Source organism: Podarcis raffonei, chromosome 14, assembly GCF_027172205.1.
Source record: "Podarcis raffonei isolate rPodRaf1 chromosome 14, rPodRaf1.pri, whole genome shotgun sequence".
Taxonomy (NCBI): domain Eukaryota; kingdom Metazoa; phylum Chordata; class Lepidosauria; order Squamata; family Lacertidae; genus Podarcis; species Podarcis raffonei.
This window is the reverse complement of record NC_070615.1, coordinates 38,423,054-38,444,804: the sequence shown is the minus strand read 5'-3', so window position 1 is coordinate 38,444,804 and position 21,751 is coordinate 38,423,054. Positions and strand designations below refer to the sequence as shown.

At 44.0% G+C, this 21,751-nt stretch overlaps 1 protein-coding gene across 6 annotated transcripts in view; it reads left to right on the top strand.

The window, feature by feature from the left end:
- SNX29 (sorting nexin 29) overlaps positions 1-21,751 on the top strand; it is a 213,788-nt gene that overhangs the window by 30,391 nt on the left and 161,646 nt on the right. For all 6 annotated transcript variants that reach the window (XM_053364008.1, XM_053364009.1, XM_053364012.1 and 3 more), the window contains 2 exons: positions 4,829-4,892; positions 6,979-7,107. In XM_053364008.1, coding sequence (XP_053219983.1) covers positions 4,829-4,892; positions 6,979-7,107 — 193 coding nt within the window. The remainder of the gene's footprint in view (positions 1-4,828; positions 4,893-6,978; positions 7,108-21,751) is intronic.

The following is a 21,751-nucleotide window of genomic DNA, read 5'->3' as shown; positions in this document are numbered from 1 at the left end:
CAGTTCAAAAGCATGTCAAGTGCAAGTAGATAAATAGGTACCGCTCTGGCGGGAAGGTAAACGGTGTTTCCGTGCGCTGCTCTAGTTCGCCAGAAGCGGCTTAGTCATGCTGGCCACATGACCCGGAAGCTGTACACCGGCTCCCTTGGCCAATAAAGTGAGATGAGCGCCGCAACCCCAGAGTCGGCCACGACTGGACCTAATGGTCAGGGGTCCCTTTACCTTTACCTATACAGGTTAGGACATTAAACAATAAAATTTATAGGCTAAAATCATTACATGGCCACTAATATATTTAAAAATAATGTTAATTAATACTGTGTGCAATTATATTCGGAGTTTGGTGATAAAGGTAGAATATAGCTTGATGTAGATAGGGTCAAATAAATTCATCTCCTTTACAGTTGGTGACTACCTTGGCTATATAATTTGCTCTAATTTTCCTAGTGACAGTTGCAGACTCCTGGTAATAAGAGTGAGGCTTACCTGTGGCTCTCAAAATGTTGCTGGCCTACAGTTCTGTTGGCTGTGCTGGCTGGGGATGATGGGGGTTGCGAGTTCAAAACATCAGGAGGGTCCCTAGAGTGAAAGCTTGACCTACTTTAACCTGGTGCCACGTGGCTTCCCGTAAGTGAGGTCACAACCAACACCATGCAGGTAAATCTCTCTTACACCGCTTAAACAGTAAAGTGGTACCTCAGGTTAAGTACTTAATTCGTTCCGGAGGTCCGTACTTAACCTGAAACTGTTCTTAACCTGAAGCACCACTTTAGCTAATGGGGCCTGCCGCTGCACCGCCAGAGCACGAATTCTGTTCTCATCCTGAAGCAAAGTTCTTAACCTGAAGCACTATTTCTGGGTTAGCGGAGTCTGTAACCTGAAGCGTATGTAACCCGAGGTACAACTGTAATGGGAAATACTGGGAACTGTAGTTTAAAGGTGCTGGGAATTGTAGCTCTGTGAGGTCAGCATTCTGAACAAAGCTACAGCTCCCAAGATTCTCCATGACTGTTAAAAGTGGTATAAGAGTGCTTTAAATGTAGGGTGTGCTTGTGACCTAAGCTATGCCCTCCTTTTCTGCCTGTGGAGCACTCGCAGCATAAGAAAAAACAGAAAGAACACACACTATCAAAAGGGAAACAGCACAAACACCACTATAATCCAACTAAAAATCAGCCATCTAAAAATCGCAACCAAAACCCTCAGCAATAAAACAAAACAGTAAAAGCCTGTTGAAAGTTAGAATTTTTTCACCTTTCTAGCCATGGCGCTCTCTGTTTCCTATATTTCACAGTGGCTTACTGCAGATTAACACTGTCTGATCTCTTAGCCCCGTTTGCTCGCTTGATTCTCCCTTTTCATCCATCTGCCCCTTTCTATTTTGCAGCTAACTGTGGTCGTGTTATCTTTGTGCTGGCAATTTTGCTAACTGTAGTTAGTGCCAAACCACAGTTTCTAACCATAATTAGAAGCAGGCTTGCAGGCAGTAGTCATGCGTAAACAGAAGCAACTAGCATATTGTGAATCCACAACTTTCTGTTAGTTTCCCAAATATGTACCCAGATGCTGTGACAAATTGGAATAATTGAAATATATTAATATAGAATAATGGTGAAATACATTGGAGCATATTAGCTGCCTGGTGTTGATCAGAGCTTTGGTCTGGCTCAGCACTTGTCTACACTGAATGGCAGTGGCTATGTCTATGTATATATGCATTTGCAAAGTATCTTGTTTTAATGTATGGCGTTCCAGCCTTCTATTACTAGGGAACGGGTTCTGAGCAGGGAGACTTCCAGCTGGTTGCATAGCCACTCACTTCCATAAACATGTAGCAGGTGTATAATACGAAGTACTGTGTGATAATAAAAGCCACAAGACCCACAGCTACAAGTGGTTTTTGACAGCAGTGTTTTGTTATGTTTTAAAGGCAGTGGTTGCAACCTATGTTTTGTTGAAAGAGGACTTTCTGCTCCTCGTTTCTTTCCTTGCCAAGTCTGGAAGCACCTCTTCCCCCTTTTTTGTCCAATGTGCTTTGCTAACGCATCTCAAAGAACTTCCGCTCTTCAAAAGCGTAGCGACTCTCCTGGTCTTATCTGCATCAGATCGCTTAGGAGCATACTGTATTGTCTACACGGACTGGCAGCAGCTTTCCAGGGGGCCAGATGTCTCTCCCATCCCTACCTGGAGATGCTACTGGGGACTAAACCTGGGAAATTCTGCATGCAAGGCAGATGAATCTCTACCACTGAACTTATCCCCCTTTGCCTTAAATCCACCAATCTTCCCGAAACACCAGTCTTGAAAGTATTGCTTTAGGTTGCAGTCCTGTGCACAAGCCTGGAAGTGAGTCCCATTGAAACCAGTGAGATTTCCTTCTGAGCAAAGAGCCATAGGATTGCTGAGAGCCAGTGTGGTGTAGTGGTTAAGAGCGGTAGTCTCGTAATCTGGTGAACCGGGTTCGCGTCTCCGCTCCTCCACCTGCAGCTGCTGGGTGACCTTGGGCCAGTCACACTTCTTTGAAGTCTCTCAGCCCCACTCACCTCACAGAGTGTTTGTTGTGGGGGAGGAAGGGAAAGGAGAATGTTAGCTGCTTTGAGACTCCTGAAGGGGAGTGAAAGGCGGGATATCAAATCCAAACTCTTCTTCTTCTTCTTGTTTGTTGCGGAGTAACGTTTTCATCAACAGAAAGGAAGCAAGGAGTAGGTTTTTGGTTTTCGTTTTTTTACTTCTGCCATTGTGTAATGTATATACAATTAAACAACAACAACAACTCCTCCCCAATAAATATGGCCATAGGATGAGGCCATCACTAGGTGATAGAGCCCATTTTATTTTTTAGATTCTAAGCCATTTTTTAAACAACAACAAGAAGAAGCCAGTATTAAAAACTGCTCAAATGTCTGTATACAAGAGCTGTGTCCCCTTTATCAAGGTTCTTGGGGCAGGACTAAAGCTTTCCTATGTTATTTCCTATAAGCTGTTATGTTTCTGTTCCCTATAATGTGTCAGATTAATCTGTAAATTAAAAAGAAAAAACCACCACCACTCAGAGAAATCAAATTTATATTCTGGCATTGAGCTACAGAAGCAATCTGAGAATAAGGTCTTAGCCAAGAGTATATCTGGATATATGCTGACAGATGAGTTCACTTTACAGCTCCTTCTCAAGAGGTGATTGTGAACTATCCTTATCTAATCCTTGACTAGCCACCGAGAGTTTTTTAAATGAATAACGTGCCCTGGAGAAGTGGTACATCTGTACTAAAGCATGTCTCTTCCTGAGCACACGTTCTTCTGAGTTCTGTTTGTATTCTTGCTCCTACTGATCAATCTGTCAGACAAAGCCATTTGGAAGCGAAATGTTCCAAGACTCAGTGGTGCTTTCGGACAGTCCTTATTTTCCACCGTGGCCTGGTTGCTTATTGGGAGTCATAACACAAATGTCGCGGACATCAGATATCTGCGGAGGAAATTATTTAGCCTCTCTCTTGATTCCAAAAGCTTGCAGGCAGGCAGGCAGGCAGGGTGGTTGTGGTTTAGGTATTCATCTAAAGCTTTTTCAGTCCCTTCTTGGGCAATCTTCTGCGAGCCACATGCCATTAGTGGCTGGGGCCAGAGGCAAAAGGGGGCAGAGCAATAATGCAAAATTTACCTGCGTACAGGGGGCACCTTTGTACACTTGCACAACTCTCTTTGACCTTCAGGCAACTGAGAGTCATGATCAGAGTTTAAGGATTCATTCCAGGCAGACAAAAGCAGTCTAGGATAAGGTTACCAGATTTTTTTCAAAGAATCTGGGGACACTTTTTTTTTGAAAAGAGAATTTTTTTTAAAAAAAAATCATTTAAATTTTTTTTAAGAAGTAATATCTTCTCTTCTGGGTCTCCTCTGTCACTCGGCCTTCCCTTGGGCCCCGGCCTGATCTCTTGGAGCGCTATCTGCCATGGAGTAGGCTCGGGTCAGGCCTGGGCACGGCCACGTGTCCTTGCCCTCCCGGTGCTCTCCTACCTCTCTTCTTCAGCGGTGGCAGTGGCAGCAGCAGCGTGGCAAGGTCGGGGCTCTCCTCTTTTTTCGCCTACCTCTTTCTCTTCCTTCTCCTTTGCTCCTTCTCCCTGCGTCGGCTCCGGGGTTTTTACTGGCCCTGGAGCACTGCTGGGCAGTTGGCCAGGTGGCTGGGCGCTCTTGCTCCCGGCCTGATTTGGGTCATGGGGGGGTCAGCGGTTTCCCCAGTTGATGGGCCGGGCATCCCTGGTTCCCCCTCGGCAGTGGCAGCGGCAGTCTCAGCAGCCCAGAGCCAGCGTGGTAGTGTCGTTGGCTCTGGCTGGCTTCAGGAGCTGCTCACTGCTGTGGCACCTGCCATTTTGCCTTGCCGGAAGTCCCCATATGATGTGCCTTGTGCCATTGAACCAATCACACAACATTCATTCCCTACTAATAAATCTACAACACTTAAAATATAAATCCGGGGACATTAAATGAAATCCGGGGACATTCCGGGGACAGATTTTGTCTGGGGGACAGACTTGTAAATCCGGGGACTGTCCCCGGGAAACGGGGACATCTAGTAACCATAGTCTGGGAGGGAGTGTCAGGGGTGAGGGAGAGTCTTAGAAAGTCAGACAAAGAGATTTGGAAGGCTGCATTTGACCCCTGGGCCTGAGATTCTCCACCTCTGTTCTAAATTTTACAATACATTAAAAACCACCACCACCAAGCAAAACACCACATTGGTAACGGGTATGAATTTCAGAGCTTTCGTTGTGTTAGACACGTAACTGGAGTGATATATTCCATTTCTCTCCCTGCCCCCTGTTTTCTTCCGCAGCTGAACTTCGGCAAGCCATTGTGGCCATGATGAATAGGAAGCATGAACTGGAAGAGCAGAGCAGGTAACCAGAGTGCAGTGCATTGGTCAAGCTCATGCTAAGATGCCATATCCACAGCATTAGGGCGGGAGGAGTATTCCTGGATTGCATTTGCATGTGAAGGGGTCAAAAGGATGCTGCCCCACCAGACTTCTGCCTTTGTACCCCACTAATTTTGCCTCCATGCTAGCGCACGTATTGGTCTTGTGTTTGGTACCAGCGTGAAGGGAGCCCTGTGCACTTAGTTGTGTGCAAAGGCTCCTCCGGTGCTCAGCAACCCTGAGTGAAACACACCTGTACAGGTTTGGGGTCCCTTTACACTGGCGCTGGAGTAAACGTATATCGTGGTCCTTGTGTCCCTCTCTGCTAAACCAATAAGCAGTAAGGAATGGTGGGGGAAACGTGAAATGAGTCATCGCTAGAGGTATGCATCTTGAATAATCGTTGCTGAATGTTCATACCATTTGATGTTTCCTAATAATCTGTTTCAAGTGCCGTTCATTTGCATATGAATAAAGCAGTAATTCTGGAGGAGCCAACGTCTTTATGTTTTTAGATAGCGCATGCATGTGCTGCAGACAGCACCGTCCCAGTAGAGGCATTCCGTCCTGTACGATGACACCTTTTGAATAGATTCATCGAGACGTTGCCTCCCGAGTCACAACCCATTGTTATACGCAGATGCTCGAGACACTGTAGGTGAATGAAGGGCTCTGAATCGTAGGAAAATTATACATGCCTAGTTGTGGCAAGCCAAAGATACGTGCAGCACACATGAGAGCTCTGTTCCCTTTATGGAAGAAGTGTTAGGAAACCAGTGGCCCTCCAGATCAGGCACCCCCAAACTTGGCTCTCCAGATGTTTTGGTACTACAACTCCCATCATCCCTCGCTAACAGGACCAGTGGTCAGGGATGATGGGAGTTGTAGTCCCCAAACATCTGGAGGGCCGAGTTTGGGGATGCCTGCTCCAGATGTTCTTGTGGAACTGCAACTCCTAACAGCTCCAGCCAAACATGGCCGGTAGTCAAGAATGATGGGAGTGGGAGTCCCACAGTACCCAGATGGCCACAGGCCTCTGTCCCTGGAGGGGTGATGGACCATTCCTGGAGGAAACTGGGCCGCTAATTTGTAACAGCTGGCCTTGACATCAAAGGGGAAGATAAATTTTCAGGCAGGCACACACACACACACACACACACACCCAGAAGCAGGAGAGGAGCAGAAACCAGGTCAACTGCAAAGCAGGTGAAACTTGTGTTACCATCTTCCTGCTTTGCTACGGCTCTCTCCTGAAGGGAGAGGAGACCTCTGGACCATCCCTGAAGGACCCTGTACTTACACACCATTGATTTGTAACAGCTGGCCTTCACACCAGACTTCTGTGTGGGGAGCTTAAAGGGGGGGGGGGAAGTGTCGGTTTGATATGAATGATATTTGGATTAGGATGAGGTTGAGGTTTTGTTTATTTGCTAGTTAGTGGGCCAGAGTATCGCTTTGTTTATTATTTGAGGGTGGCGCTGTGGGTTAAACCACAGAGCCTAGAGCTTGCCGATCAGAAGGTCGGCGGTTTGAATCCCCGCGACGGGTTGAGCTCCTGTTGCTCGGTCCCTGCTCCTGCCAACCTAGCAGTTCGAAAGCACGTCAGAGTGCAAGTAGAGAAATAGGTACCGCTCTGGCGGGAAGGTAAACTGCTGTGCGCTGCTCTGGTTCGCCAGAAGCGGTTTAGTCATGCTGGCCACAACCCGGAAGCTGTACGCCGGCTCCCTCAGCCAATAAAACAAGATGAGCGCCGCAACCCCAGAGTCGGCCACGACTGGACCTAATGGTCAGGGGTCCCTCTACCTTATACAGCTAGTATATCCCCACCACCCCCTGGATGTTATGTTCTATGAAATGCTAATGTATTGTGTAATTTCCCCCACCCTTTCCCCCTAGGGTATAATGTATTGTATTATCTTCTTCTTCTGTAAGTCACTTGGAGACCTTCAGGCGACGAGCGACAAATAAGTTTAATGGATGAATGAATACTGAAACAGGGCTGCCTTGACAAGTGTGATGCCATGATGGACAGTGCTGTGTCCATAATGCTGTGCCCTTTCCCCCCTCAGTTCCTTGCGGAACCTCCTCGACGGAGAGATGGAGCATTCTGCGGGGCTTCGGCAAGAAGTCGACAACCTGAAGAAGAAAGTTTCCGAGCAGGAAGAGCGCTACACCGTGAAGATCCAGGCCTTAGCAAGGTAGGGAAGTGTGGGTGATATGGCTTCCCTGGGTCTGGTACCTCGGGTTACATACGCTTCGAGTTACAGACTCCGCTAACCCAGAAATAGTGCTTCAGGTTAAGAACTTTGCTTCAGGATAAGAACAGAAATCGTGCTCCGGTGGCAGCAGGAGGCCCTATTAGCTAAAGTGGTGCTTCAGGTTAAGAACAGTTTCAGGTTAAGAACGGACCTCCGGAACGAATTAAGTACTTAACCCGAGGTACCACTGTATTTACCTTGATACAAGTTAACATATTATGTTTAGTGAGATTATTATTTCCAAACAAAGAAAAAATCACTGTTAAAGCAACAACAAATGTTTCAGGGTGTTCCCCCCCCACTACATAATATTCACAAGAACCCATTTGGCTGAACCATGTCGACACATTTGTGTGGAGTGTTCCACTGAAATGAAGAGAAACTACGCAGCGGCAGTGCAAGTAGGGCTAGATGCAACTTCACCAAAATATGGCGGGCAAAGAACAAAACATACTGAGGATGACACCATTCATATGCTTTCCTCTGCAAGCTCTGCTGTAATATTTAAGGTTTCAAGGAAGATTGTGTCCTATGTGGATGTTAGGCTCAGCCGCTGCCCCCTTCCAGCTGTGCTTTCTTCTAGGTCAGGGGTTGGCAACCTAAGGCCCATGGGCCACAAGTGGCCCATGGGGGTCGTTTAACCGGCTCATGGACCCCCGCCGCCCGCTTGGTTGGCTCCCGTACGCCGCGCTAAACCGGATCAGAGCAGAGCGGGGACCACCTTCCGCAATGCTGACTGGCTTCCCATTGGCTGCAGCCAGTGGGAAGCTGCGCACGCCTCCTCCGCACCAGAAGGAGTGCCGGAAATAGCATTTGCATGTGCGTGCGCACTCCAGCCCACCGCAGCGTCTGCGGGACTGTGAATCGGCCCAAGCCACAAAAACTTTGCTGTTCTAGGTTGAGCAAACCAAGTTTGGTAGCTTCTGGGTGGTCCTTAGATCTCAACCCTCCACCCCAGTGGTCTTCAGCTGGTCTAGACCCGAGTCCCACCTCCCGATTCCCGAGCTGCAACATAGGACCTGCTTTCATATTTTCACTTTGGATTTATACTTAATAGTGCTAATGATGCACTTGTTTAATCCTAAAACGACAATCTGCAAAGAAATGTATGTGGTGTAATGCCAGAACTACTACTGAATGAAAACTAGTTCTGCGGTGAGGCATGAGCACCTGATTGGCCAAAAATGTGTATCTTATTTTTCAAAAATGGTTCGTTCTTTTCTCCTGCCACATCACCACACTTGTGGAAATGGATACAGTGAGTATCTAATCGCAAGAACGTGCCCTAGTCCAAACTCACATGAAGTGTTCCTTTGGTCTGGTCAGCTTCAGCTGGAATCTCCTATGGTGGCAACAGCAACCCACTGGTTGAAGACCTATGTTCTATCCTTCAGAGCCCAGTCTTTGCCTTTATTTCAGAGTTCCAATTTTGAGTGCTGTACACAGGCGTGACAGCACCCAGTGAATGATGCTTTTTGCAAAGGGAGCTGCAACCAGCCCTATCACTGTTGATGTCCCATTTCTTTAGGACCTTGCTTCTGGGTGCAGGGATCAAATGTTGTCTTGGGTACTGGAAATAGAAACTCCACAAAAGGAATCTGATATCTCCTCTTAGCTTGTTGCACTTTTATTTCTTTACAGTGGTGCCTCGCAAGACGAAATTAATTTGTTCCGCGAGTTTTTTCGTCTAGCGAATTTTTCGTCTTGCGAAGCACGAAATCCCATAGGAATGCATTGAAATTCAATTAATGCGTTCCTATGGTCAAAAAAAGTCCAAACAAAGCCAAATTTGGTACAACAAGAGTTTATTAAGTGCTCTTTAAAGTCACACATACTGTAAAGAGCATTTCAAAATTCAAACCCAGAATTTTTTTAAAAAAACAGCAGAGTGGCTCAATGGTCACAGAAAATCATAAAAATGCAGAAAAAAACCACACAAGCTTCCAGATTCTTGCAAACCCCTCCCCAACTGTTCCCCCAGTCACCCAGCACACAGAAATTCAAACCCAGAATTTTTTTAAAAAAACAGCAGAGTGGCTCAATGGTCACAGAAAATCATAAAAATGCAGAAAAAAACACACAAGCTTCCAGATTCTTGCAAACCCCTCCCCAACACCAAGTTCTTGAATTCTAAACACCCCAACCCAAAATCCAACCCCCCCCCAAAAAGTTTTAAAAGTTTAACTTACCAAATGGCTGCAAAAGAAGTTTTGGAAAAGCTTCAAAAATCACCAAAGTCTTCAAAAACCTCAAAAAAAGCTACCACACCACTTGCTATGAGTTGCTTCTCGAAGTCAAGTTGCAACTCTACAGTATTAACGGTTTTAAGAAAAAGGAAACAAACTTGCAAGACGTTTTCATCTTGCGAAGCAAGCCCATAGGGAAATTCGTCTTGCGAAGCAGCTCGAAAAACGGAAAACCCTTTCGTCTAGTGAGTTTTTCGTCTTGCGAGGCATTCGTCTTGCGGGGCACCACTGTACTGCTATGTCTGTATCCCACCATTCCACCAAGGAGCTCTAGGGTGTGGTACGTGGTTCTCCCTTCCCCATTTTTATCCTCACGACAACCCTGTGAGGTAGTTTAGACTAAGAGTGGCCCAAGAGTGAGCTTTATGGCTGAACTGAGGATTTGAACCCTGGTTCCCAAGGTTCTAGTCCAGCATGTGCATTTTCTCTCTCTTCTGGAATAGGTCAGCCCAATTAGTAAGCTCTGTGTCTTGCAAACTCTCTCCCAATATGTTATTCCAATCTCTTTCTTTCTTTTCTTTTTTAAAAAAGAGTGAATAGATTTTCTTAACAACACTGAGTTTTGTGCTATTTAGGGATGATGGATTATGTTTGAATGATGAGTAAGCAACTCAATAGATTTTGTTAAACCGGTTTCCTGTGCTTTTTTTCTTTCTCTGCTTGGTGTTGTTGTCTTGTTGATGCTCCAGTGCTCCATAATGCAACTCTGCTGGTTTCGATTTTGAAATTGGTTCCAAAAACCTGTCACCGTTCACCTTTCGCTGATTGATACATGCGGTAGTAACTCCATCTGTAGTCATTTCTACTGGAGTCTTCCTAGGTTGATTGCGGAACACAGGCGTGTTTTAACATTTCTCAGAAAGTTTGTGATATCGCTCAGTGTTAATACAAATAGGTCAGCTGTCAGCCTCAGTGCAGCAACAAATATATCTAAGCCTTTGCTGCAAAATTTCGAATAACAAAGAGAGACTCGAGCACCACACTTCTCAAAAGTATCTTGAATATCGGCTGTTGTAGCATATAAACAAGAGAGTCCTTTAGGCTGAAATTATGGGTCTCTCCACCCCCTGGAACAGTCTTTCTGTCCTAATCCCAAGCTGAGTCAACAGTCCTGTATGTCATCTGTTGAAGCACTTAAGTAGGGATTGTGATGTCAGGTGACAGCTTGAAAGCGGGCTGTTCTCAGCACCAATCAGCTGATCGTTGCTGGGTGCACACACCTTCAAAGGAGCTCGCTATAAGTACTGATTAGCTGACCAGTGGTTCCAGGAACCCCCTTTTTCTTTTTCTTTTTAATTAAAGATTTTCTTGTTTTACAGAACAAAAAAATTTTTTCCTTCCAGTAGCACCTTAAAGACCAACTAAGTTAGTTCTTGGTATGAGCTTTCGTGTGCATGCACACTTCTTCAGATACACTTGAAACAGAAGTTGCCAGATCCCTCTATATAGTGAGAAGGTGGGGAGGGGTATTACTCAGAAGGGTGGTGGGAATGGGTGACTGGCAGATAGCTGTGATGAGCCTGTTGACGACTCTTAACGACTGCAATAGGTCTTACAGGAAAAAGCAAGGGGTGAGAAGGTGAAAAATGGCTTTGTTATGTATAATGAGATAAGAATCCAATGTCTTTGTTCAGACCAGGTCTCTCCATGGTTTTAAGTTTGGTAATGAGTTGCAATTCAGCAGCTTCTCTTTCCAGTCTATTTCTGAAATTCCTTTGTAGTAAAACAGCTACTTTGAGATCTTGTATAGAATGTCCTGGGAGATTGAAGTGTTCTCCTACTGGTTTCTCTGTCTTGTGATTCTTGATGTCCGATTTATGTCCGTTTATTCTTTGGCGTAATACTTGTTTTACAGAAGTATGTGTAATGTCTCTCGTATTTTTTCTGTGTAACATTTTTACAAATCAGTTCCATTTGTTGAGACATTGGGGGGGAAGGGGTGGAGGGGGGAAGATGGGTGGGGGTGGGGGGGATCGGGTGGCGATGTTTCTATTTTGCTTAATGTATGTAGGGTTTGGTGTCAGCGTTGCTCGTGCAGGTTCTCTGCTGTTTATTTGTGTTTCTTTGGTGGTGAGAGAGGTTGGGGTTGGCCTAGGGTGTGGTTGTTTGTTTGTGATTGGCTTTGGTGATCTTTGTTTTCGTGTGTGAGTGGGGTGGGTGGGTGTTTTGGATCAGGTTAGCCATATTGATTTGTATGCTGTTGGTGGATTATTGTCATTGTCTTGTTGGGCTGTGTATGTGATAAAGGGGAGCGATACTGGGGTAAAGGGCATCTTCTTCTGTTTGTCCCCATGTCAGTTTCAGTTTATTGGTTAATTTTTCTAGTAGGGCTGTTTTCCATACTATTTGGTACCATTGGTCCATGCTTACTCCTGACAGGTCTCTCCAGTGTCTGGTTATGGTGTTTCTGGCTGCTGAAAGTAGGTGGGCTAGGAACCCCCTTTTGAAGTCCATTTGTAGGTGCAATGTGAATCCAAGCAACACCTGCAAACAAAAAACTTCATTGGGGTTGAGGAGCCAAATTAGTCTGGTGGGCCAGATCTTTATCTTCTCCCACCCCTGCAAGCCAGCTTTCCCAGGTGGGTGGGGCCATGCACCTGCCAATCATCTGATGTCAGGTGACTGATAGGTGGGCAGTCCCACTCACCTCTCAGAGTTGAGCTGCCCATGTAGGGGTCGGCTTCTGCTCCGCTAGCGTGTTTCCTGCAGGGAACACATTGGCAAAGCATCATCCTGCAGGATTGAACCCTCTGCTCACCAACTGATGTCACCCAGTGGCAACAACTGATGGACGGGTGGGTGTCATTCTTTGGGCCAGCTGGGACCCCCCCAGAGAACCAGGATTGCCCCATGGGACAGAGGTTCCCCACCCTGGGCTCGATGGACCAGTGGATTGACTTGGTATAAGGCATCTTCCTATGTTCAGCTGAGAAGAATGCTTGTTCTGGGGATGTGGTTACTCTTTGGACAGCTGGCATGGACTCATTAGAATTCCTGCTCCATGATTGCAGTCATGGGATTGTTGTCGGTATATGTTTTGACTCCACAGAGTGGGAAGTGACGAAGACAGGATGTTTGTGTTACTGTGTTCCGTGAAGGGGGACTATTGTCCTTTGTTCTTTTTCTCTTTGCTGTCTGAAGCTAGAGAGAGAGGGAGCCATGTTGCAGTGCTCCGTGTGTGTAAATAAAGTAGATTAGCCAAAATGCTGTGTTGCTGAGGTCTGTTACACATGATGCTCAAATTCTGCGGATCCCTAAGTGTGCCGGTGTCGGTTGGCATCGGTTGCTGTGATGTTCGGGCTGAAGAAAGCTTATGAAGCTCCCGAACGATCGACCAGGAGGGAGGGAACATGCCAGTCAGGTATGTGTCTCTGCCAGGGTCCTACTCGTGTGTAGGCTGAACTCCTGACAGGACTGTGGTGACGCTGTCAGTACCCTGTAGTAGACTTCATAAATCCTTCAACTAAGACTGTTCAGCTTCCTGGCTTGTCTCTTTAGGAAACGGAGTGGATGGCAATGGAAAGTAGCAAAAATTAGCTACTGACTAAGCTTAGATTCTTGGTATGAAAAGCTGAAGCTCTGAATGTGCCTTTTGCTCAGCTCTTCTTTTGGCGGTAGACTAAGCAGAGTGGATTTGCCCGAGTAACTCTACATATTAGTTGGCCAGAACTGGTTTTGAATTTGCATTCGAGGTGTCTGAAATCTTCCAAATGAAAGGGCATTCGTAATCATGCCATGTTTGGCAAAATAGAAGCGCAACTTTCCCAAGCTCTTGCTTCTGTGTTTGTCTTATCTTATCTTTTTTCTTTTTTTTTATTAAAACCAAATCTCATAAGTTATCATTTGGAAGTACGCGGAATGGGGCTGGAATCAACCATTTATCCCCAAGAACCGTGCAATTTTATTTGACAGCCAATCATAAGATCTCTCTCTGTGTGTGCGCGCGTTTGTTTCCTTTTCCTTTGAGCTTTCACCAGGGCAGCAATTCTGCGAGGCAAGTAAGTGGAGAGGAGGTGCAATGTCATAGTCTCCCTATCTAAATTCTTTACCAAAGAGATGGTGATGGCTTAAATTGCTTTTGGAACAGAATTAAAACAAATTTCCAGAGAAGATGCTTTCAGCTGTTGGCTATGGAACTTCTTATGTTCTGAGCAGAGGAACCAAGGAGGCCGCTTGTGAGATTCCCATCCCTGGAGACAGATGCTACCTTAGAGGAACCTAATCTTTCCTTAGAGGAAACTGATCTGTCTCTACCCTGATTAATCTTGATGAATGCTCCTTGATGAATATATCCTCAGTGTGTGGCATTCAGGCTGTGTTATCAGTTTCTACATTTTCTGTGATGGTTTTGTTCATGTTTTGGTATCTGTAAAATTTAGTTCGCCTTCTGTAAAATCACCAGAAATTGTGTGTGTGTGTATGTATGTATGAGAGAGATTCTGACTAAACATTAAAAATAACATTCTGACAGTAAGAGCTATTTGACAGTGGAGCAGAGTGTGGTGGACTCTCCTTCACTGGATAAATAAAGGTTTGATGGCCACCTGTCACGGAGTCATTAGCTGTGATTCCTGCATTGCAGTGGTTTGGACTAGATGAATCTTGATTTTCCTCCCAACTCTACAATTCTATGATTCCAAGTACAGTAACAAGTATTAACAATAAGAGCACAATATATAGCAGCATGTCAATTCAGGATGCCATTAAGAAGATCAGTCATCAGAGCCAAGAGTAAAAAGGAAGGAAGAAAATAGAAGGAAAAGGAGTCAAGAAGGGAAAGGGAAGAGAGAGAATAAACTCTGGCAGAGCTGTGCTATGGTGCAGTGATCCTGGCTTGTTTACACTACAATGGAACCTCGGTTGTCAAGCACAACCCGTTCCGGAAGACCGTTCAACTTCCGAGACGTTCAACAACCAAGGCGCAATTGCCGGTCAGCAAAATCCATTGAAAAAATGGAGAAATGCACCTCGGAAGCCATTCAACTTTCGAAACGCCTTCAAAAACAAAAGCATTCACTTCTGGGTTGTCAGCGTTCGAAAGCCGAAATGTTCGACTTCCCAAGCATTCGACAACCAAGGTTCCACTGTATCTGAAATGGGGAAGTCTGGGTTAGGAAGAACTGAGACAAATAAAACAATGGTTCAAGTTCATGGCTAGTGAACTGAAAGTAAGCTAGAGATCCTTGTTTTGGGTGTGATGCGGAACTCTAGTTTTCACAAAACCAGTGGTCTAAGAGGGGAGGGACCTGGGAGTGTCCATGATACTCCTCACAGGTTGATAAACCATAGTTTACCAGAGGAGGAATATTAATATCTTAACTGGCTTGTAGTTCTTTAGCCTTTTATAACTTTGCACCTATGCTACTTCAAGTCTATTTCAATTAAAAGCTTCATTCAGGCCGCTTTTGACAGCATCCCCAGAGGATTACTTTGGGGAAAATTAGCCCGATGGGGAATAGACAAAAGACTTTTGTGGCTAATACCTAAATTGCATGACGGATCGGCCGCTAGGGTGAGAATCACTCCGGCTGGCGACCTCTCAAATTCAGTAACTATCAATAGAGGTGTTCGTCAAGGATGTATCCTTGCTCCGACCCTTTTTAATCTATTTATAAGTGATATGAGGGCGCCTCTGATAGATTCTCAAGAAACGATCCACGCCCCCCGTCTTGCCCAATATCGTTGCCCCCTTCTACTCTACGCAGACGACGCAGTGATCCTATCCTTCTCAAGAGTCGGCCTTAGGAGGGCATTAAAATTTTTTGATGTTTACTGCAAATCAAATTTTCTTACAATTAACCATGTTAAGTCCAAAGTCCTAATTTTCACCAAGAGTCGAAAAACCTATAATTGGAGAATAGACGGAAAAGCTATTGACCAAGTCTTTAAATTTCAGTACTTGGGAGTCCTTCTCCAACACAACATGGGCTGGAAGGTCCATCTTGCATATGTATTAAACAGAGCTAAAGCCCTTTCCTTTGCGCTACTGCGTTTTTTCTTTTCAGATGGGGCTTTCCATATTCCATCAGTGTTAAAAGTTTTCAAGGCAAAGGTGATTGCAACAATAGCATATGCAATCCCAATATGGGGGTCCTTTGTTAATCTAACCCATTTGGAGTTAATCCAAAACCAGCTTCTAAGAAGGTTGCTAAAATTACCCAGGTGTGTAAGCAATACTGCTATACGACTGGAACTAAATGTTACATCTCTAGAAACCACATTATGGAAATGCATCTTCTGTTACTGGTTGGCATTATGGCATAAACTTCCAAATCTCCACTTGATACAGTGTCTCTGGAGAGATGACTTCCCTAGCCCCTGGGCAAAAATAATACATGGGAAACTTGTGTCCCTAGGACTATCTCCATCTGAACTATTAAAATTGGATTTAATTTCTGCCAAGAGAATTATAACTCACAAATTAGAGGAGATGGATTTACAATTTAATATTGCGACAGGTGGTGGCACCTGTTCGCCGATAAACCTTGGCTTAACACCACCACCAAAACTTCCATCTTATTTAACTACCTTATCTGTGGTGACGCACAGGTATGCCTTTATAAAGGCTAGATTCAATGTTTTCCCATCAAACGTGTTGGGTAACAGACTCTCCAACGGACAGATCTCACTCCTCTGTGACTGTAAAAGTGGATCTATAGAATCGTTATATCATATAATCTTCTGTTGTCCATTACATTCGGCCTCACGGTCCAAGTTTCTGGCCCCATATTTATCGAGAATTGCTGACGGACCTCAGGAAGCCCAAATAATATACTTATTAAACGACGAAGATACAAGTAGATCCCTTGCAGTCGCTAGATACCTGATTAATGTTTTATTTCAAAAGAGGAGAAATGGATCACTGTATGACAGCTTAGCTAAACTTAAGAACCATCAATAAGTGCCAGAACTAAGACGCATACCCCCCAAATCTGATGGATTTGAATTGCGGTTTACATAGAGGGAGCTTATTGTGTATAGTGTTTACTTAACTGAAGTAAAAATGGTTTTATACGGGTGGTTTAACTTGGAACTGTTTAAATTGTATTGTTTATGGATAAATTTTGATGTATTGTTTTCGATATGGGCCAATGGCCGCAATCTATCTATCTATCTATCTATCTATCTATCTATCTATCATCTATATCATCTATCTATCTATCTATCTATCTATCTACCTATCTATCTAAAAGCTTCATTCAATGGTTGAACTTTGATTTGTCAAAAGTCTGCGTTCCCTCCCTTCCGCATTACAGAAAGAGCAAATTTGTTTCCAGGATGGCATACAGCAATAACATGTTCCACTGAGCAAACATCTGAAAAACGTAGTGTGTGTATGTGTGCAAAAGTTTCCTTTCCAAACCTGGCAGTAAAATGCAAGTGCCTGAAATTTATTAAAACATTTCATTAAGCATTTAGGGTGCTAAATAATTTACTTAGGGTTAGCTGAATAGCAGCTAAATTACATAACATGAATTCCAACACTTGTAAAGCATGAATTTCATCCTTGAGCTCCAATCCCTCCCAAATGTAGAAACAGGATATTTTATGTAAGATTGTAACCAATCAAGTTTTTCTTGGAGTGTTGTTGTTGTTGTTTAGTCGTTTAGTCGTGTCCGACTCTTCGTGACCCCATGGACCAGAGCACGCCAGGCACTTCTGTCCTCCACTGCCTCCCGCGGTTTGATCAAACTCATGCTGGTAGCTTCAAGAACACCATCCAACCATCTCATCCTCTGTCGTCCCCTTCTCCTTGTGCCCTCCATCTTTCCCAACATCAGGGTCTTTTCCAGGGAGTCTTCTCTTCTCATGAGGTGGCCAAAGTATTGGAGCCTCAGCTTCACGATCTGTCCTTCCAGTGAGCACTCAGGGCTGATTTCCTTAAGAATGGAGAGGTTTGATCTTCTTGCAGTCCATGGGACTCTCAAGAGTCTCCTCCAGCACCATAATTCAAAAGCATCAATTCTTCGGCGATCAGGCTTCTTTATGGTCCAGCTCTCACTTCCATACAACACTACTGGGAAAACCATAGCTTTTACTATACGGACCTTTGTTGGCAAGGTGATGTCTCTACTTTTTAAGATGCTGTCTAGGTTTGACATTGCTTTTCTCCCAAGAAGCAGGCGTCTTTTAATTTCGTGACTGCTGTCACCATCTGCAGTGATCATGGAGCCCAAGAAAGTAAAATCTCTCACTGCCTCCATTTCTTCCCCTTCTATTTGCCAGGAGGTGATGGGACCAGTGGCCATGATCTTCATTTTTTTGATGTTGAGCTTCAGACCATATTTTGCGCTCTCCTCCTTCACCCTCAATAAAAGGTTCTTTAATTCCTCCTCACTTTCTGCCATCAAGGTTGTGTCATCTGCATATCTGAGGTTGTTGATATTTCTTCCGGCAATCTTAATTCCGGCTTCGGATTCATCCAGCCCAGCCTTTCGCATGATGAATTCTGCATATAAGTTAAATAAGCAGGGAGACAATATACAGCCTTGTCGTACTCCTTTCCCAATTTTGAACCAATCAGTTGTTCCATATCCAGTTCTAACTGTAGCTTCTTGTCCCACATAGAGATTTCTCAGGAGACAGATGAGGTGATCAGGCACTCCCATTTCTTTAAGAACTTGCCATAGTTTGCTGTGGTCGACACAGTCAAAGGTTTTTGCATAGTCAATGAAGCAGAAGTAGATGTCTTTCTGGAACTCTCTAGCTTTCTCCATAATCCAGCGCATGTTTGCAATTTGGTCTCTGGTTCCTCTGCCTCTTCTAAATCCAGCTTGCACTTCTGGGAGTTCTCGGTCCACATACTGCTTGAGCCTTCCTTGTAGAATTTTAAGCATAACCTTGCTAGCGTGTGAAATGAGTGAAATTGTGCGGTAGTTGGAGCATTCTTTGGCACTGCCCTTCTTTGGGATTGGGCTGTAGACTGATCTTCTCCAATCCTCTGGCCACTGCTGAGTTTTCCAAACTTGCTGGCATATTGAGTGTAGCACCTTAACAGCATCTTTTAAAATTTTAAATAGTTCAGCTGGAATACCATCACTTCCACTGGCCTTGTTATTTGCAGTGCTTTCTAAGGCCCATTTGACTTCACTCTCCAGGATGTCTGGCTCAAGGTCAGCAACCACACTACCTGGGGTGTACGACACATCCATATCTTCCTGGTATAATTCCTCTGTGTATTCTTGCCACCTCTTCTTGATGTCTTCTGCTTCTGTTAGGTCCTTACCACTTTTGTCCTTTATTATGGTAATCCTTGTACGAAATGTTCCTTTCATATTTCCGATTTTCTTGAACAGATCTCTGGTTCTTCCCATTCTGTTGTTTTCCTCTATTTCTTTGCATTGCTCATTTAAGAAGGCCTTCTTGTCTCTCCTTGCTATTCTTTGGAAATCTGCATTCAATTTCCTGTATCTTTCACTATCTCCCTCTTCTTGGAGTAGTCCCACTGAAATTAATATACCTAAGTTAGGCATGCTTACTAATTTCAGTAGGTTTACTCTGAGCATGGCTATTGATAGCTGCAACCCATTATTTTTATATTAGCATGGGAAGACCTGTAATTGACATCTTGAAATATTGCCAGAGAATTTTCAATAAGTGGGGGGGGGGGAGATGAAATGTATCTAACTAATTCAAAGCAGGATAGGTGCAAAGTAATTTTTAAACGACAAAGTACTGTATCCAGCTGTGTCCAGAATTGCTGTTGTTGGCATCCATCTATCACGAGAGACAATGGAGTGCGCCTCCAAGGGTGAAGTCAGACCTCTGCTTTGACAGCACTGCGGTGACCTTCCCAGGGTGCAAGTCTGGGCAGTGTGTTCTGACCTGCCCAGAAGACAAGACCGCTCTCTCAGCCTCACTGATGTGGTCCAAAGGAAAGCAGAGCAAAAGGTTTGGGACCAGCTTGACTGCCTGAGTTGATGGAATGAGGCATGCAAGGCGCCATCCAACTGCCTTAGGGACTGCACTCTGGATTTGTGTAGGGCTTACTCTTTAGCCTTTTCTTCTCCTGAAGATATCCCACAAGGCAGTGGACGTTGAGGATCAGAGTTTTCCTTTTCCTAGATAGGCAACCTTCCCAGGTTGACGACCCCCACCTACCTCTTACTTTCCTCTACAGCACGTGCAGAAATTGCCTTCTTCGCCATTGTACCCACTATTGGTCTCGTCCACTCCATCTGCCACAGCCTGTCTTCACATTCAGGAGAAGTCCTTAGAAACACTGAAATTCGTGGTGCAGCAATTTCTTTATCCTAATGCAAATTTGTTGCCTCATTCAAACTTTCATAAAAGTAATTTTGATTGCTATTAAGGGCATATGCATATTCTACTAAATAAAATTTACTTCACCATTGAGTAGTTGCAAAGACATATCTACTTTTTGGTTCTGTGTCCAGTTAGAAAACCATATTTGAGAGGGATTGTGTAGAATAAAAGCTCCCCTCCCCCCCTCAACTCATTATTTTAGGATGAGGCTGAAAATCCTTCTTATTTGTAAGCCATCCATTGCCAACTTATGTTATGCTACTCTAGTAAAAAACAAAAGTTTATGTTAGATAGATTTTATTTTATTTTCTAGCTCAATATGTCATAAGTTGGTCATCCATCAATTCTAATTGCATCTGGCAAACTCTAGCTTTATGCTATTGAACCTTCCATATCTGGGACTAAGAATCACGAGTCCCTGACCTAGACATGCAAGGGAAAAATGAAGCCAACACGATGTACTTTAAATCTGTAGTCATTTTTTGGCACTATGATTCCCCCCCCCCCGAAGTGTCTGTAGATTATTAGGCATCACAAAGTCTGTGGTCACTATAAAGCACATAAAGCTAAAAGCAGTAAAAGCAATTAAAATGTAAATATACTTTTCATGGGTAGATTATAACTTTGTTTTATTGAGCTTTTCAGAATTACAATAACTTTGTTTCATTACGTTTCTCAGAACTGCAATAAACGGAAAGCTATAATCTTCCCGTTAACCCTTCTCTCTCTTTCTTTAAAGGCTAAAACTCAGTGAGTTTAGTTAAATTGTTTTCTCTCTCGTTCAGATTCAAGTGATAATTTTCGCAGAGTTGCTCCTGTTCTGTAAAGATCAAGTCTGATGCTTGGTGTTTGGATTCTTCACACGGAAGCAGTAAGAGTAATATACAGCATAAAATGCCTTCGGGATCTTCATTAAAATTTCATCGTTGTGTAATGTATACTCCGTGGCCACACAGGAATTTGTACAGTTCTGGAGGAGGCTGAATTAAGCAAAGTTGCACTGACCAGAAATCTGACTTGACAGCTCTGTAATTATTAAAGAAAATATACTGGCCAAGTCATTTCCCAGTGAATTCTTAGGAGATTTCTCCTGAAGGCTCCTTTGTAATGTCACTTTTATGTAGCAATCATTCCCCAAGTTGAGAAAATGTTCCCTTGATTTTACTAGCACTGTTCAAAAGAACAACAGCTAGTTCAGCCTTGCAAATGGAATGAACGGTTGTTGTTCGTCCATGCTAAACAAAGCAGCTCGTTTCTTGGACACTGATAAGAAGCACCGCCATGGGTTTTCAAGGTCTAACAAGTTCAAACGTTTCTGTACCCTTATCCAATACCCCCAAATCATTTTGTAGTGATTTATTAGCCGAAATGCCCCCTGTTTGGGGGAGTTATGGCAGGTAAGGAACAGAAGAAGAGTCTGCTAAAACAGGTTGGTGGCCCAAATAGTCCAGCATCCTGTTCTCACAGTGGCTAATCTACAAGAAGCCCACAAGTTGGACCTGAGCAGAACAGCACTTTCCCCTCCTGCAGTTTCCAGTAGCATTATTCCCTCTGGCAGTGGTGTTTAAACATTGCTATCATGTGCCCATAGTTTGTACTTTCCAGAAACAATACATGATTCCCTACACACAAACCTTTCTTGTGTGTGTGTGTGTGTGTGTGTGCGCAGTTTTGAGAAACGTAATGAAACAAGGTTATTGTAATTCTGAAAAGCTCAATAAAACAAAGTTATAATCTACTCATGAAAATTATATTTTACTCAAATTTTACCCCAATATAAATGTAGTATATCTGTGAGGTAAAAATGCTGCCAAAGAAAAGAAAAGTGTACAGTGGTGCCTCGGGTTAAGAACTTAATTCGTTCTGGAGGTCCGTTCTTAACCTAAAACTGTTCTTAACCTGAAGCACCACTTTAGCTAATGGGCCTCCCGCTGCTGCCGCGCCACCACCGCGCGGTTTCTATTCTCTTTTTTTTTAAAAAAATTTTTTTATTAAGTTTTCCATTTTAACAATCCAATCCAATCACATTAAATATTCCAAATTATACAAATACATATTATATAGTCCAAATA